This window comes from Petaurus breviceps, unplaced genomic scaffold (genome assembly GCF_028583685.1).
Source record: "Petaurus breviceps papuanus isolate PSGF00001 unplaced genomic scaffold, PetGlider_PUasm1.0 688, whole genome shotgun sequence".
Classification (NCBI taxonomy): Eukaryota; Metazoa; Chordata; class Mammalia; order Diprotodontia; family Petauridae; genus Petaurus; species Petaurus breviceps.
Genome location: NW_027186457.1, coordinates 9576275 through 9594233, shown reverse-complemented (window position 1 = coordinate 9594233; position 17959 = coordinate 9576275). Strand labels below are relative to the sequence as shown.

Sequence of the window (17959 nt, the reverse complement as noted above, 5' to 3'; positions counted from 1 at the left end):
AATGCTTCAAGACAAAAAAAAAATTAGAAAAGTATCTAAGAATACTTCTTGACTTTCATCTCAAAAGTAGGATAGGAAAAAGAATTACTGTAGTAGAAGAAATTCATTAAATGACTTATATAAATATCCTATCTCTTCCAAATGGTAACTTTAACTTCAGTGATTACAAACCACATTGCCTCTGAAATCCTATAACTCAATTTCTCATCCCAATAAAATGAGATTTACTATTAGTTATTATGTGAAATAGATGTTCCCCTCTCCCCTAAGTATAGCAAACAGAAAGAGCTGACTAGAACAAAGCAAAACACAAAACAAAACAAAAACCTTCATCACTGGTTAGTCAAGGCTGAAAAGTAAAATAAAACATGGGATTTTTCAGTAAGATTTGTCTAAAAGATCAACTGAACCCTTTGGTGAGGGGTAAGGGGAAAAAAGGAACTGTGAAAATAGTAATTTCCCCAAGAAGAAACATTTTACTGGAGCAACATAATACATTGAATTCAAGACTGACAAGTTAATCCTAATAATTTTAGAGGATGGAATTAAACTGACTGAAATAGGGGGGGATGGCTACAAAAAAAATGAGCTATATGAATATATAAAAAATAATATTATAGAGTCCTCAGAAGGGAAAGATTTATACAATATAAAATATTCTAAATAGAACCAGGTTTTCTTCCTCTAATTATAATGAGGACCAAGTTTACTGCCAAAAGGAAACCTTATTATCCTGTAAGATGAAATCAGATTTGGAACTTACTCCTCCTCAGTACCTTCTTCCCCTCTGATTAGAGGGTGGTGCCAGGAACTTCAAAATTTAAAGAGGGTGCCCAGGTCAGGCATCACATTTTCCACACCCAGCTTTCATTCCTTTGAGAACTCCTTTGAAATTCTCCACTGTCCACTTTCTTCCTCACCCCATCCACCCCACCCCTTTTTAGCTTCCTTTTGTGTGCTATCTCCCCCCAATTCGATTAGGTAGTCTTTTTTTTCATAGTTGTATTCAAAGTTCTTAATAGTGTCTGGCACACAGTAGGTACTTTAATGAATATTAATAAGAAAATATACTTCCCTCACTCCATAGCGGTTAGGGAGAGTAGATGTGAAATGCTTTATATAATTCAATGGCTGATAATACTGATTCATTTCATTTTGCTGAAATACTCCCTCACTCCCATTCCCCTTTGATTTGTATAATTTGTTACAAGGAAACAGATATCTCCCAATGGAAAAGAAAGAAGAGGAAAAGCTTGAAAGAAGAAATGCTTAAGAAATTAAGGGAATGCCAAAAACTTCAATATCCATGATTTCTTCCTCCCCCCCCCATTTCTTTCTTATTCTCCCACCCTTAATCAGTTCCTTCAATCTTCCTTTGTAATATCTTACCCATCATTCATTCTTTTCCATTCCCCAAATTACTAACCTAATCAAGATCCTCTTTAACTTATGTCTGACTGCAATAGCCTTTATTGGCCCCCAAACTATCTTCCAGTTCCTAATCTCTAAGTCTTCCCAATTTATCCTGAAAGAATGCTAGGAGATACATCTTCCTAAAATATAATGATCATCACCGGGCTTTGCCAGCTAGAACTCTCCTAGTTCCATAATCTAGTTCCAACAAGCTGTCCCACTGAGCTCTACATGAACCAGGTTCTTCAGTCAAATTATTACTTTAATCTCCACTGAATGATTTCAAAAGCCCTATTGTTCTCTACCTATTCAAATCTTACCCATCCTTCAAAAACCATCTAAACCAACTTCTGAGAAACCTTCCTTGAACATTCTAATCCTGCTTAAATACCAACTACAAGCAAGTTACTATGCTAGATGTTTGAGATACAAAGACAAAAAAAAAGCCACCCTACTCTCAAGAAGCTTACACTCCAATGAAGAAAGGAGGACTATAACATTTATACAGTTAAAGTAAATTAAATATAATTTGAAATAGGAGATGTTCTAACTAGTAAGATAGGGAAGGCTCCAATGGAGGTGACACGAACTGAAATCTTGAAAGAAGATTAGGGTTTTACGAAACAGAAGATCAAGAAGTGCATGCCAAGCAAGAAACAGTAGCTATTACAAAATCATGGGAGAAGAAATGAAATTTATGCCATATATTTGCAACTTAACATACAGTCTTATACTGTTATTGAACTTTGCATGTTAAGTTTTAAATCTTGTCTTCCCAATGAGATGGTAAACTCTTTGTGGAATAGGACCCTATATATTGCAAAAGACAATACAGTGTCAGAGACACAGTTAAGTTGCTAGTATATGCTGAATGGAATGTGATGCATACACATATTCATGAGCACACACATATAAGAGGTAACAAGGGACCTTGGGAAAAATCTGGGCTACAATCAAATTGTTCCAATTCTTCCATTAAATTAGTTTGTCATTTAAAATATACCTATTTTTTCATCTATAAAGGTTTGTGAACTACATAATCTCTAAGATACCTTGTCAGTTCTAAATAAAGGACACAAAATAACACAATGAAAGAGATTTTGAACAGGCAATCATAGAGTAAAAATATATATTTATGAATATTCCATTTCCTAAATATGTAGAAACACCTTTGTCTCAAAATCCTTTTCCTTATTTATGAATAAAGTCAACAGTCAATGAGTATAACTTGAATATCTTGAATCTTATAAGCCACTGGTAAATAAACCTATTGCCTATACAGGTCACAAATTTAAGATGATCTAATTACAAGTTAAGTCCCCGATGACATATACACTACATTCGCCTACATATCACTATTTTATTAAACATCTGTCCAAGTTAAATTTTTAAGTCCAAAAAATCTTTTTTCCAAGGTCACTAATTCTATGACACTCAAATTTTTTAAATGTCAAAGACAATTATCTTTAGCTCTTCCATTAACAATGGGAAATATACTGAAAACATATCAAGGAGAACTTTCTTACCTCCTCATCCTCAAATATATAATTTATGTAATTGGAAATGTGAATCTCAAAGTTCATCAAAACAGATTTCCCAGAAAAGGAAAGAGATTGTGAAAATTACCATCACATCTCTTTGTTCCTCAGAGCTTCTAGACTAATCATTACAGAAAAAAGTTTCTTGTCACAAGAGTATATTTAAATTAGTGCAAGCCTATCACCATTGCTCTAAAAATATCTCCAAGTACATGCCCTCCCTACTGATACTAAAAAGCAGTAATGTCATCTTCACACAAAAAGACAGAACAACAGATTCTCAAAGTGAGTTCCAATATAACTTTCCACACATTTCTTCTATAAAACAAGCATGAGTCTTTAAAAAAAAAAATACAATTCAACAAGTATTCATTCAGTGCCTTGTAGAATACAAAAAATGAAATGAGCTGACATTATAATGTGGTAGAGAAGTACATATTAAAAATAACAAAGTTAATATAGACATACACATATGTATATGAAAATATGAATGCAGATACATGAGCATGTACAGAAGCACCTCCACTGCCCATCCCCCCCCACATACCCATATACAAAGTTTTTAACTACAAAGCAGTAGTTTGGGAGGCAGAGCCCTAGCTGTTGCAGGAATCAGGAGAATCAAGAAAGGCTTCATGCAGAAGGCACATCCTACAGACATAAGAGTGTCTCTATGAGGAGAGGTAACAGATTAAGTTCACTCTAGGCATAATAACAGAAGACAAATTGTCATGAATGTGAGACCAAGAGAAGGTTGTCAAGAGAAGAGCAGCAATTGATCAAGGGGAAAAGGGATTCAAGAATATACGACAGTATAGAAGTGAAACTGCTAACTATAAGGTTAAGTTGAAGAAGAAAGAAAACGAAGTCAGCTTTATCCCTATTTTACAAACGAGGAAACAAACTGAGAGAAGTTAAGTGATCCTCACAGGGCCACAAGGTTGGTGTGTATCTGAAGCAGGATTTGACCTTTGATCTTCCTAACTCCAACTCCAAGACTGTATCCACTACCACCTAGAGGTTGAATTTACATTCAACTTTGAGAATGGAAACACTAAATAAAAAAGCCAACTCCCCAGAGCCATGAGACATAAACAACCTATCATCATTAAAGCAATGATTAGTATAAGAAAGCTGGCCTGAATTCAACAAGTATGGAGAATAAATGACAAGCCATGGTATTATGATAAATGGAAATGTGGCATCAAAGATCAGAAATACTTAAGAATACACTGAAGCTGGGGCGGCCAGGTAGCACAGCGAGTAAGAGCACCAGCTCCAGTGTCGGGATGACCCGGGGATCAAATCCAGGCTCAGACACTCAGCACCCACCCAGAAACACCTGGCCGTGTAACCTTAAGCAAGTTACTTAACCCCAATTGCTTTTAAAAAAAAAAGAATACACTGAAGCAAATCCATGTCACATAACTGTGATACTAATAAGCAAAGAACAAAAGAGGTTGGATCTAGTAGAGGCGAGGCTACTATGATGAAAAATGGCAAATAACACTAAGCTCTACAAGTACCAGCTGAAAATCATAGGCACAACCTTGAATTGTACAAAGTATGAAAAATTAATTAATTTGGTTCTTGAAGTCTTTATCATATAAACTGATCATGATCACCTCCTTCAGTGAATAACTGGAGACATTATGTAAAGCCTTACACCAACAGAAATTAAAGTTCTTTGCTTTCATCCAGGCCTATGATTCATCAGTGTGAAGAACTCCTACAGGATGGCAACTTAGAGTTACCTAGGTACACTCTGGATTTAAGTGATATGTGCCCATGATCACACATGAGTATCAAATAAGAATACATGTAAAGTATTTTGCAAATCCTGAAGCATCATAGAAATAATGCTATCAAAGCTTTATATAAAGGCCCGTTATTATCATATAACATCAGCAAAACTTAACAGGGGTCTTCCTAACTCCACAGCTAACCCATTAATCTATCACACCACGTTGCCTTTTCCCCTGATTTATTAATTACATTAAAATTAAATTCACATGCCAAAGCAGGTAAGTGAAAACGACTCTGTGAGACAGCAGTTGGTTCTCATTTAGATATTCAGAAGCCATGACTACTGACAAAAGGGATGCCAGGTTTCACCATCAACATGAGTATTAGCTGTCCAAGAACTGTCACAGTGCCACAAGTACAAGGAAGAAGCTGATAAGGGTGAGTAAAAGAACAAATACTCCACCAAAACTTTGGTTCAGTTCCCCCATGTTCCAACCTACTAGTTTATAATACTCAATCTCATTCTCACTTCCCAGAGTTGTTTCTAATAAAGCATTAACAATAAAACCAAATTCCACACAGTCTAAGAAAACATTCAACATGGAGTTAAGAGAAAAATTTTTTTAAGAGTTTAATGGCTAATTGCACCCATAGCTTTAAAAAGTTTATTATAAGAATATACAGGGGGAAGCAGAGCCAAGATGGCAGAGTAAAGGCAGGGACTTGCCTGAGCTCTCCCCCCAACCCCTCTAAATACTTGTAAAAAAAATGACTCAACAAATTCTAGAGTAGCAGAACCACAAAAAGACAGAGCAAAACAAATTTCCAGCCCAAGACGACCTGAAAGGTAAACAGGAAAGATCTGCTGCACCAGGCTGAGAGAGGAGCACTGTCCAGCACAGGCCACACCAGCACAGACTGGGCCCCAGCAAACCTGGAGCAGGCCTCAGGGGACTGAATCACTGGTAGTTGTGGCAGTTTCCAGACATCTCAGTCCACAAATGCCAAAGACAACTCAGAAGGTCAGTCAGACCTGGGTGAGAGAGGAGCACAGTCTAGTTCTGGCCAAGGCAAACAAGGAGCAGGCTTGACAGTGACTCAATCAGCAGTGATGGTGGTGGCAACAGTGGCACCAGTGACAGCAGCTGCTTCCAGAGCTCCCAGCCCACAGACAGTAAGGGGATCAAACAACAGGTCAGAAGGACATTCCAGGGGTCTCTTTGCTCGCACTGAGGCAGCACTCTGGGCACAGTCCTGAGTGTCAGTCTTGGGGTAAGGAGGAGCACTAGAGTAACAGAGCTCATGGCAGCGGTGAAGAGGGTACCGCTCCTCACAGTGCCAAGGCAGGAAAGAGTGCTTGTGGTCAGTCACAGACCAGAGCAAAGGCCAGGAGAGGAATAAACACCCCTCCTTAGATCATACTACCTTGGAAGTACTGAAAACTGAACAGGCCTCTAGAAGTATTTCTGAATACAGCTACACAAAACCCCTGAAGCCTGGGACAGTATGCTCTCCTGAAAGCAGAGCCCTACCTTAACAAAGTTAAAATGTCAAGCAATCGGCTGGAAAAAAACTCAGACTATAGAAACTTAGTTTGGTGGCAAAGATCAAAACATGAAACCAAAGAAGACAACAAAGTCAAAGCTCCTACATCAAAAGCCTCCAAGAAAAAATATGAATTGGTCTCAGGTCACGGAAGAGCTCAAAAAGGATTTTGAAAATCAAGTAAGAGAAGTAGAGGAAAAATTGGGAAGAGAAATGAGAGTGATGCAAGAAAATCATGAAAAATGAGTCAACAGCTTGCTAAGGGAGATCCAAAAAAATAGTGAAGAAAATAACTTTAAAAAAATAGACTAATAGAGGAGCAGCTAGGTGGCGTAGTGAATAGAGCACCGACCCTGGAGTCAGGAGGACCTGAGTTCAAATGCAGCCTCAGACACCTAACACAAAAACTAGCCATGTGACCTTGGGCAAGTCACTTAACCTCAAGTGCTCTCCAAAAAGCAAAAAAAAAAAATAGACTAGATCAAATGACAAAAGAGGTACATAAGGGGACGGTTAGGTGGCACAGTGAATAGAGTACTGGCCCTAGAGGCAGGAGGACCTGAGTTCAAATCTGGCCTCAGACACTTAACACTTAACTAGCTGTGTGACCTTGGGCAAGTCACTTAACTCCAATTGCCCTCCATAAAGCAAAGAAAAAAAAAAGAGGTTCATAAAGTCAATGATGAGAAGAATGCCTTAAAAAGCAGAATTGGTCACATGGAAAGAGTCAGTAAAGAAAACAATTCCTTAAAAATTAATGTGGAGCAAATAGGAGCTAATGACTCTATGAGAAATCAAGAAATTATAAAACAGAACCAAAAGAATGAAAAAATAGAAATGTGAAATATCTCACTGGAAAAACAACTGACCTGGAAAACAGATCTAGGAGAGATAATTTAAAAATTATTGGACTACCTGAAAGTCATAATAAAAAAAAAAGAGCCTTTCAAGAAATTATCAAGGAAAACTGGCCTGATATTCCAGAACCAGATGGCAAAATAGAAACTGAAAGAATCCACTGATCACCTCCTGAAAGAGATCCCAAAATGAAAACTCCTAGAAATATTACAGCCAAATTCCAGAGTTCCCAGGTTAAGGATAAAATATTGCAAGTAGCCAGAAACAATTCAAATATTGTGGAAACACAATCAGGACAAGATTCAACAGCTTCTACATTAAGGGATCAGAAGGCTTGAAATATGATATTCCAGAGGTCAAAGGAACCAGGATTAAAACCAAGAATCACCTATCCAGCAAAACTGAGTATAATCCATGAGGGGGAAAAAATGGATGCTCAGTGAGATAGAGGAATTTCATGCATTCTTGAGAAAAGATCAGAATTAAATAGAAAATCTTACTTTCAAATACAAGACTCAAGAGAAGCATGAAAAGGTAAACAGGAAAGAAAAATCATAAGGGACTTATTAAAATTAAACTGCTTACATTCCTATATGGAAAGATGACAGTTATATCTCATAAGACCCTTCTCATTATTAAGGTAGTTAGAAGGATTGGGTGAGTTGAATATAAAGGGATGATATCTAAAAAAATAAAATTAAAAGGTGAGAGAGGAATGTACTGAGAAAAAGGGAAAGGTAAAATGGGGCAAATTATCTCACATAAAAGAGGCAAGAAAAACCTTTTTACAGTGGAGGGGAAAAGAGGGGAAGTAAGAGGAAATAAGTGAACCTTATTAAAGGAATACCAAAAAAAACATTTTTTTTAATATATAAAGTTTCCTCTCTTCCTATTTTTAGCTTTTAAAACAAAGACAGATACTCCAAAAGAAAAATCTCTTCAAAAGTCTTTCTAGGAATTAAAACTTAAAGTACCAAATGTAACATATATATATATATTTATCAATGTTTTAGGCATAGTGTTTATATATAAGATCTCAGATGCTCTGAATTATACTTATTTATGTACTTTCTAATAAATTTTAAAATCATTTTTAAATAAAAAAGAACTCATTATGGAAAGTGATATTTACCAACTATCTTATTTAAGCCAAATAAAAGTTGGCAATAAAACAACTAACAATTTTAAAAACACTTACCTCATTTCCATGTTTTTGGAGAAATTCAATTTCCTGTTGTGTGAATGTCGTCATAGAGATGGACTTCACCCTATGTGGTGGATTTAAACCTCGCCTAAAAAATAAAATGTTTAAACATTTTTTAAGAAACACATACATTGCCTACTATATGCAAGATACTAGCTATGTAGTTAGTTTACTATGGCAAAATGCCCTGTATTTCTAATATTCATAACCTTAAATACCACATATTTAAACTACACATAAACATAATACCTTATAAAGTACCTTATGGTTAAATTTATGCTTAAATTAGCACAATTCTTTTATTCCAACATTACTTTAAATTACATAATTCACACAATCTCTATACAAGGGCAAGTTTACAGAATGAGTATCATGAATCTAAACTGAATGACCTTCAGAAATCTGTAATATAGAAACTTTATTCAAAATACTATTACTAATTGTATTTTAATAATAGTGATAATAATGATGATGATGATAAATGGCTAACATTTAGATAGAGCTTCCTGTGTGCCAGTGTTTTACAATTATTTTCTCATTTGATTCTTACAACAACCCTGGGAGGCAAGTGCTATTATTATCCCCATTTTACAGATGAGTGAATTGAGAAGCTAAGTGATTTGTCCAGGGTTACATAGCTAGTTAAGTGTCTGAACCTCAATTTGAACTCTGGTGTTTCAAACTCCAGGCCCAGACCACTGTACCATACTACTAATGCTTTTAAAGCTTAACTGCTTTTTAAATTAAAAAAATAATAATTCGAAGATTATATTTTACAAAAGCATTAGACACTTTCAATATTTTGGTATCTTTCTAAAGAGTCATATATGATATTAGGCATGTAGTTATGAGTATTTTAAAAAGTGGCTCCTATTTTTATATAAGGACATAAGAATCAGAATTTTGCAGCTTAAAGGAAATTAAGAGATCATTTGTGCTAATTTCTACATTCTATAAAAATTAACCAAAAAAAGACCTACTAAAAATGTCCAAAAATCATGAAATCTTAAACAAGAATATTTAATATACAAGATGGTCTTCAGAAGTACTTCATATATCAGGTTCAAGCATATTATACAACAGAAATGAAAACTATCACCTAGTAATAATATCAACAATTTATGAAAATCTCATCCAAAACAATATTAGAAGAATCTACATTGCCCACAAAATTAAAAACTGACAAAAAGAACACCGAAATAATCTATGCAAAATTCCCCTCTAAAATAACTTCAAAATTACATTTTGGCAAATTCCAGGCTCTAGAGTAGATTCTTAACATTCAGGTGGGTATACATTAAAGTTAGCTTTCAATTATTCATGCTAAGGAAAGGTGGTGGTGACAATGATTTGTCCAAAATAGTGAAGGTGACACAGAACGGATCTGCACAAAATGAATATGGGAATTTCTCTCCTAAGAGCACAAAAAATCCCTGAGATTCAAAAAGGTAAAGCCATAATTACCACAAAGGAATAATTTGGAAAGCTACTCAAACTCCCAAGCCTCTCCCAATGTATCACTCATGCTCTCCCCCATGCCTAAGCCTGACCTTCCCCAGACATTTTATGGAAGGGAAGGACCACACAACTTAAAGCTCAAAGACTTCCTATTCCTAGTACAAGAAAACTAAGGTGAAGTGACCCTGCCATGGACACACACCAGGTGTAAACGACAGATCCACAATTCAGCCTGTCCCCTCTGATTCCAAGTCTGCTGGGACCATGTTCCCAGTTCTCTGACCAAGCACTCTTTAATGTGGCTGGCTAGCAACATGTGAGGTAAAGGACGCGTTGTTTCTATTTCCTAGTGGCTGGGAAAAAGAGACAAGAAGATCCTTAGAAAGAGTCCAGAAGGATTTCTTAAGGAAGGCTTAGGGAAAACTGAAATCATTTGAAAAGAGTGGGCCATCCTGGGAGAGAAGGCAGTCTGGAGCCCTGCAGGTGACTGTCTCCTCCCCACAAATGCCTAAAAAGAGGCACAATCTTTTAATTGATTAATACATCAATAAAATGTTTATCTCTAAAATTGATTAATACATTAATAAAATGTTTATCTCTAAATTCCCTTCCCACTTTATCTAGTTCAACCTCTCTACTTCAAATGGAGTTGTCAGATTTAGAGACAGTCCTGCTACAATTCGATTTCCAAAACACTTTCACATATATTCTCTCATCTGTGCCCCGACAGTACCTGTATGAATTGGTAAAGTATCCTGTTACAGGATAAAAGCAAGACCCAAATAAGTAATTTATGTAAAGCCACAGAATTAATTTATGTAATCCAAAGTTTTCTATGCAATCTTAAATTAGAAAGATCCTGGTTTGAGCTTGGTAGTCCAAATATCACATCTCTCAACTCACAAAACTGACCCACTTAGTAAAAAGGTTTTAGTGGCATTTACAGAAATAAAGAAATTCCCAACTCTGAAAGACTTTATGTGTAAAATATGAGTCATGAATTAAAATGATCTGTAAGGGCCCTTCCTCGTTCAAAAAATTATAATTTATATAAAATAGAACATGTCCCATTATAAAACTTAATGGGGGGGTATAATTATACTAACAAACTAAAGAATTCAGAATAAAGAAAAACATCATGGTCTAAATAATACTTGAGTAGTGATTCAGGCACTACTTGTGAATTTTTAAACAATCTAAGCTTAATGATTAAGGTTTTAGAAAGATTTAAAATTCAGCTAAGATCACAAATCTTAGATCATTCTAAAATTCACTGTTAGGAGTAGAGAAGTTTGATGAAATCTCACAGTTTGCATAAAGATGCAGAACAAAGCAAGTCTTCCTATTCCCAAAGAACCTAGCAGTTTCAGCCATTTAGCATCAGCTTAAGAGGTAGAAAATGTTGTAATATTTATAAATGTTTCAGATCCCCAAACTTCCAGCAATAAGGAATCAAATTAGGCAAAGAAGAGACCAAGCTATCACTCTTTGCAGATGATATGATGATATACGTAGAGAATCCTAGAGAATCAAGTAAAAAACTACTTGAGACAATAAATAAATTTGGCAAAGTTGCAGGATATAAAATAAACCCACATAAATCCTCGGCATTCCTATATATTTCCAATGACAGCAAGAGATAGAAAGAGAAATCCCATTTAAAGTTACTGTAGACATTATAAAATATTTGGGAATCTACCTGCGAAAACAATCCCAAGACCTATATGACCACAACTACAAAACACTTTTCACACAAAGTCAGATCTAACTAATTGGAAAAATATCAATTGCTCATGGCTGGGGAGAGCTAATATAATAAAAATGACAATTTTACCTAAATTAAATTATATATTTAGTGCCATACAAATTAATTTACCAAAAAACTACTTTATAGAGCTAGAAAAAAACAGTAACAAAATTCTTTTGGAAGAATAAACGGTCCAGAATATCAAAGGAATTAATGAAAAGAAATGTTAGGGAAGGTGGACTAGCTATACCAGATTTCAATCTGTATTATAAAGCAGCAGTCATCAAAACTACTTGGTACTGGCTGAGGAATAGAGGAGTGGATCAATGGAATAGATTAGGCACACGAGATTCAGAAATCAACGACTATAGTAATCTATTGTTTGATAAACCCCAAGATCCCAGTTTTTGGGATAAGAACTCACTATTTGACAAAAACTTCTGGGAAAACTGGAATATAGTATGGCAGAAACTGGGCATAGACCATTACCTAACACCATATACCAAAATCAAGTCTAAATGGGTACATGATCTAGGTATAAAGGTTGATACTGTAAGCAGTCTCATAAAACAAGGAATAGTTTCCCTGTCAGATCTGTGGAGAGGGAAAGACTTTATGACTAAACAAGAACATTATAAATTGTAAAATGGATAATTTTGACTATATGAAATTGAAAAGCTTCTGTACAAACAAAGCCAATGTAACCAAGATTAAGAGGGAGGTGGGAAACTGGGAATTTTTACAACCTATGTCTCTGACAAAGGACTCATTTCTAAAACATACAGGAAATTGAGTCAAATCTATAAGAATACAAATCATTCCCCAATTGATAAATGGTCAAAGGATATGAACAGGCAGTTTTCAGAGAAAGAAATTAAAGATATCTATAAGCACATGAAGAAATGCTCTAAATCACTATTGATTAGAGAAATGCAAATCAAGACAAGGTACCACATCTCACCAGTCAGATTGGGTAAGATGACAAAACAGGAAAATGACAAATGTTGGAGAGGATGCTAATGCATTGCTGGTGGAGTTGTGAACTGATCCAGCCTTTCTGGAGAGCAATCTGGAATTATGTCCAAAGGGCTACAAATAATTTCATATCCTTTGACCCAGCAATACCACTCCTAGGGTTATATCCCAAAGAGATCATAGAAGTGGGAGGAAGACCCATATGTACAAAAATGTTTATAGCAGCTCTTTTTGTGGTGGCAAAGAATTGGAAATTAAGGGGGTGCCCATCAATTGGGGAATGGCTGAACAAGTTGTGGTATATGCATGTTATGGAATACTATTATGCTATAAGAAACAAGGAGCAGATGGACTTTATATTCACCTGGAGAGGCTTATACGAACTGATGCTGAGTGAGAAGAGTAGAACCAGGAGAAATTTATACACAATTACAGACACAACATGTGTGTGATGACCAACTTTGATAGACTGGACTCTTCTCAGAAATGCAGTGATATAAGTCAATCCCAAAAGACTCATGATGGAGAGAGATGTCTACATCCAGAGAAAGAACTGAGTTTATATCCAGATGGAAGCAAAATACCTGATCTTTTTCCTTCTCTTATTTGGTTTTATGTCCTCTTTACCATTTTTCATTCCATCTGATACAATCTGTCTTTATAACCTGACTAATGTATAATGTGAAAGTATTTACAGATCCTATACTTGACTGTATGCCGCCATGGCAGGGGGGGGAGGGGGACCAAATGTGAAACTCAAGGAATTGTGGAATTGAATCTTATAAACTAAAAGTAAACAAACAAATTAAAAAAAAAAAGAGATAGTCCTGACCATCTCCACAGGAAATACCAACTGGATAGAGTATCTACTATGTACATTAAGACATGCATTTGAATGGACAACATATAAAACTTGTTCATCAGTGGGTATGGGTACAGGCGCACGCACACACACACACACACACACACACACACACAGATAATAAAGAGGTGGAAGTTGGGCCTTGGAATTAAACAAGAAAAAGGAAAGTGGTTGAATGACCAGTGGGAAACAGAAAAGCTCCTTCAATGATATCCAATTTTTAATACCAACATTCTCCCAGTGGTCTTCAAAGAACTAAAATGAATAACATAGAAAGGGTGATGTAAAGGCTTATGTGGGTAAAAGCAGACAGTAACACATAACCAATGAGGGATTTCAAAGAAGAGAGTAAAAGATGTCATCATGAAAATGTACGACAGGAAGAAATGGATGGTACAGGGCAAAGGATGACAGGTACACAGGCATAATTCTCTGATGGTACCCTGAAGATGTCAGCAGAAATTGAGGAAAGCCAGATACTTTAGGTGGACCCCTGAATCACTGGAGAGAGCTTATAAATTCATGAGATCACACCTCCTTTGAGTACTGGAGAATATTCCCTTAAATCACAATTCTCTGGTCTTGGTTTCCAGCATTACCTCCTACATTACCTCCAGAGTCATTATGAACATAAAATGGCATGTGGTACATTTACTTTTAACTCTTGACAAAGTTTAAAAGCACTATATAAACACAAGGTATCATTAGTTAAAAGATACTTCAGTAGAGTACTTAGGAGACATTTTATCCAGGGTATATCAAAAAGGATTACTTGAAGGTCTCCAGTAAAGGAGAAGCTACTATTGCTCATTTTACTTTTGAACAGGTCTGTCAATTTTTTCCTTAAATCAATCTTAAATTTGTTTTCTTTGCAACTTCCACCCACTATTCCTAATTCTGTCCTCTGGGATCAAGCAGAAGTCCAATTCCTCTTCTAAATACACTCCTTCAAATTTGTGAAGACAGTCATCATGCTGTGTGTCTGTGTGTGTCTCCTACACATACTTACTGCTTTTTCCAGAATAAATATTCCCAGTTCCTTCAAACAATTTTCATATGGCAAGAACCCAAAGCCCTTCATTACACTATCCTGGTTGTTGTCTTCTAGATGCTTTTCAGCTATCATGGCCTTTGTAAAATGTGTCACCCACAACTGATCACAATTCTGTTATATTTATACTCATTTAGGTTTCACAGTTCCTAAGAAGGCCACGAATGGAAGATACTAAGAATACAAACATTTTACACTAAGTTTCTAAAAAATAAATGTCCTTAATGGTCCACATAAAATTGTTTTATTTAATTTTTTATATATACTTTCTAAACTCTTCTTATTTTTATTATATTATATTTATTTTCCCTTAAAAAAGAACTAGTTAAGGATTTGTTATACCAAAATTTAAATGAAACAAACTTATTTATGAGAGAATTTGATTCCTAGTACAAAAGTAGTTATTTTACCCTAGTGTACAGCAAGTGAAACTGGCCTGAATCACAGGCACAAAGATTTCTTGAAGGTATGTATTTTGGGGGCCAATCTAACATCCTTGTTCAACTCCCCTTTCTAACACTCTCAACCACTGGCCTATCAATATAGCTATAACCAGAAATTCTTATCTTACAGAGACATGCTTTAATGAGTTTCATGAAGTTACCTAGTAAAAGCATAGTACCTTTCAAAAGGAATCATTCAAACTACAAGAAACACATTTAATACCACACACAGCCTTCAATATTAAACAAAGCCTAAAGAAGATAAATTCAAATCCTAGGTAAATGTGGTAGTTTTCCCAGCAGGTGTGAGAAAAGAAGGACACTATCATTACCAGTCAGATTAATTTTTCTGTACTAAATTTCAACAGATGCCAATTTCAGTCCTTCCCTTTTGAACCTTTTTCTAAAAGCCAGGCAAAAACAGCTTTGTCCAGTTTGCTACATGCCTCAGTACCTCAAGCCTGGTCTTTTAAAATTTAAATAGCTATTTTAAACTAATTTAGCTCTTGAAAAATACAGTATTATTTCCACAGCTTCTAGTGCCTCAAGAAAACAACCTCAAACATCACGAGTCATTAGGGCTGTGCAGGGTCACCAGCCTCACTTTCTCCTCCAGAGCCATATGGGTCCAGTGACCAGATATTCATCAGGATGATTGGAGATGACCCAGATGAGTCATCTCCTCCTCAGACTCAAAGTTACAACTGACTATCTTATCTTCTCCCATTTAGGGGTAAGGTGAATGTTATCGCCACTATTCCTAATCTTAATACATTGATATAGAAAGGGAAATAAGATTAACTGAAAATCTACAAAGGATTTCTTTACATATATGGGATTTACTAGCAAGCATGTATTCTTCAACTTTCCCAATCTCCTCCTTTCCCTTTTCATAAAGCACACTAATCTGTTTCCCTAGTCAGTCAAATCAGAACAAACTCCCTTTAGAGTCCTCATCCTTCTTAGAGTCTGTTATTTGTTAAAAACTTTCTCCCAAGTGTCAAAATTATTTAAAAGACTAATAACAGGGCAGACAGGTGGCACAGTGGATAGAGTGCTAGGACTGGAATCAGAAAGACCTAAGCTAAAATTTGGTCTCAGCTGCTTGCTTATTTTATTAACATTGCAACCCTGCATAAGTCACTTTAACCTCTGTTTACCTCTATATCCTTAACTGCAAAATGGGGATAACAGCATCTACTTCCCAGTTTTGCTGGGAGGATCAAAAGAAATAGTATTTTTAAAGCACTTAGCAATGAATCTGGCAAATATAGGGTAAGCACTTAATAAATAAATGCTGGTTCTCTTCCCCATTTCCACACTCCTCCTCTGTACTACAACAGAATATAGATTGGCTATTTGTTCCCAATGTGCATTTTTCCATCTGGAAAATGTGACAGTGAGGGATATGGTATGATATGACTGTAAAATTTATTGAAATGAAAATGCCAAAGACTTCCAACAGTTACACAATTAAACATTTTTTAAACCTTATTATTTTATACCACCTTCCCAAAATTTGTGTTAACATCTACCACAACATTTAGTAATAGCAGCCCAAAGAAATCACTTACATTACTATTCTTCTCAACTAATATTTATTATTGGATCAGAAACTTCTTCTTGGTAATTAAAATAAACAATCAAGAATACATATTCCTGAAAGAACATAACATTCCCCCCCATCCTTTTTTTTTTTTTTGGCTTAGGCCCAGTTCTGCCATCATATGAAGTGTTTATAAAGCATTTTAACTGCGATTACATTACATTCACAATGTAATGTACATGATACATTCACAAGTATCAAGTGAAAACTGCTGGGCAAAAAAAAAAACCACACTAGTTTGACAGTTGCAAATATTTAAGCAACACCCTAAATTCTAGAACCCAATGTACATATTACAAATACTGAGTAAAAAAGCTAACAAGTTACTTTGACTCAGTAACATCAGCAATGACATTTTTGCAAACAAGTAATCTTAAAGAATGTCTGCTGGTTAATTTGTTTTAAAAACTTTCAAGGTTTTCTACCAATAGAATGAAAAAAATAAAATACTGAACCATAAGATACATGAAAACCCCTACAAGCTTCAGGATTAGCTACTACCATCAGGTACAACTATGGAACAAATGTGATTCATTCCATATAGTCGGTAGTAATCTACTCTTTAAAATATTTCTGTAACAGCCTTGTAAATAAAATAACAATTTGTGCTAGGTAAAACAGTAAGCCTATTCCATTTATTATTTTATCAATCATTTATGTCCTATGAAGAAATAAGTTGGTCAAAAAAAAAAAAACTTTACAAAACAGTTAAAGTATGTGGTTATTTCCTTAAGATTGATAATACATAACGACAAATACTGAAGTTAATTCAACACTCCAGTTTAAACTAAACCTAGACATTTAATATATACTTTGTCAATGTGAGAGGTCCCTCCTTAATACAGGTTGCTATACTACCACCCTTATGACTTAGTATATGATCTTTTAGGGTTAATGTAACATGCATCACCCTCTAATCAACCTGGCAGTGACCCTCTCCAAAAATTACACTGGCCTAGTCTTTTGACAAGAGATAGGTTTTATCATTTCGATGTGGACTCAAAGGCTTTAATCTGTACTCAAAAGTATAACCTGCAAGAGTCTGCATCTTTCTGGAATAAACTTTAAGAAGTCTAGGTCATCTCCATGCCAAGATGAGACATCAGAGGAGGACTTTAATGGAGGATTCAACACCTATGTTAAATACAAATGTGTTGCATATATAAATTACACACTTGAAATCTAGAGTAGGTGGGAGATTCCTTTAATAAGTTATCAAAATGGTAGTCTTTTAAAGGATAAGGGAAAATGCTAAGATGCTACAGCTATTAGAAAGTTAAAATTGAGGTTTAAAAATAACAGATAAAAAAATCTGAATAAGCACAGCTAAAAAGCATAATACTGACACTTTCCAAAATTGATATAACTACACTTCCCAAGAACAGCAGAAGATATTAAATCCAGAAGGGTTAATTAAGCTTACTGTGTTAAATAAACATTCTAAGAAAACTGCCAACGTTCTTATAATTTTCCTTCTTTTTACAGTTTGTATCCAGAAGGCAGGTCTTGAACC

At 35.3% G+C, this 17959-nt stretch overlaps 1 protein-coding gene across 9 annotated transcripts in view; it reads right to left on the bottom strand.

Annotated features, from left to right (window-relative positions):
* The window catches only part of AGFG1 (ArfGAP with FG repeats 1), a 111955-nt gene that overhangs the window by 81549 nt on the left and 12447 nt on the right, over positions 1-17959 (bottom strand). For all 9 annotated transcript variants that reach the window (XM_069104583.1, XM_069104584.1, XM_069104591.1 and 6 more), the window contains one exon: positions 8299-8392. In XM_069104583.1, coding sequence (XP_068960684.1) covers positions 8299-8392 — 94 coding nt within the window. The remainder of the gene's footprint in view (positions 1-8298; positions 8393-17959) is intronic.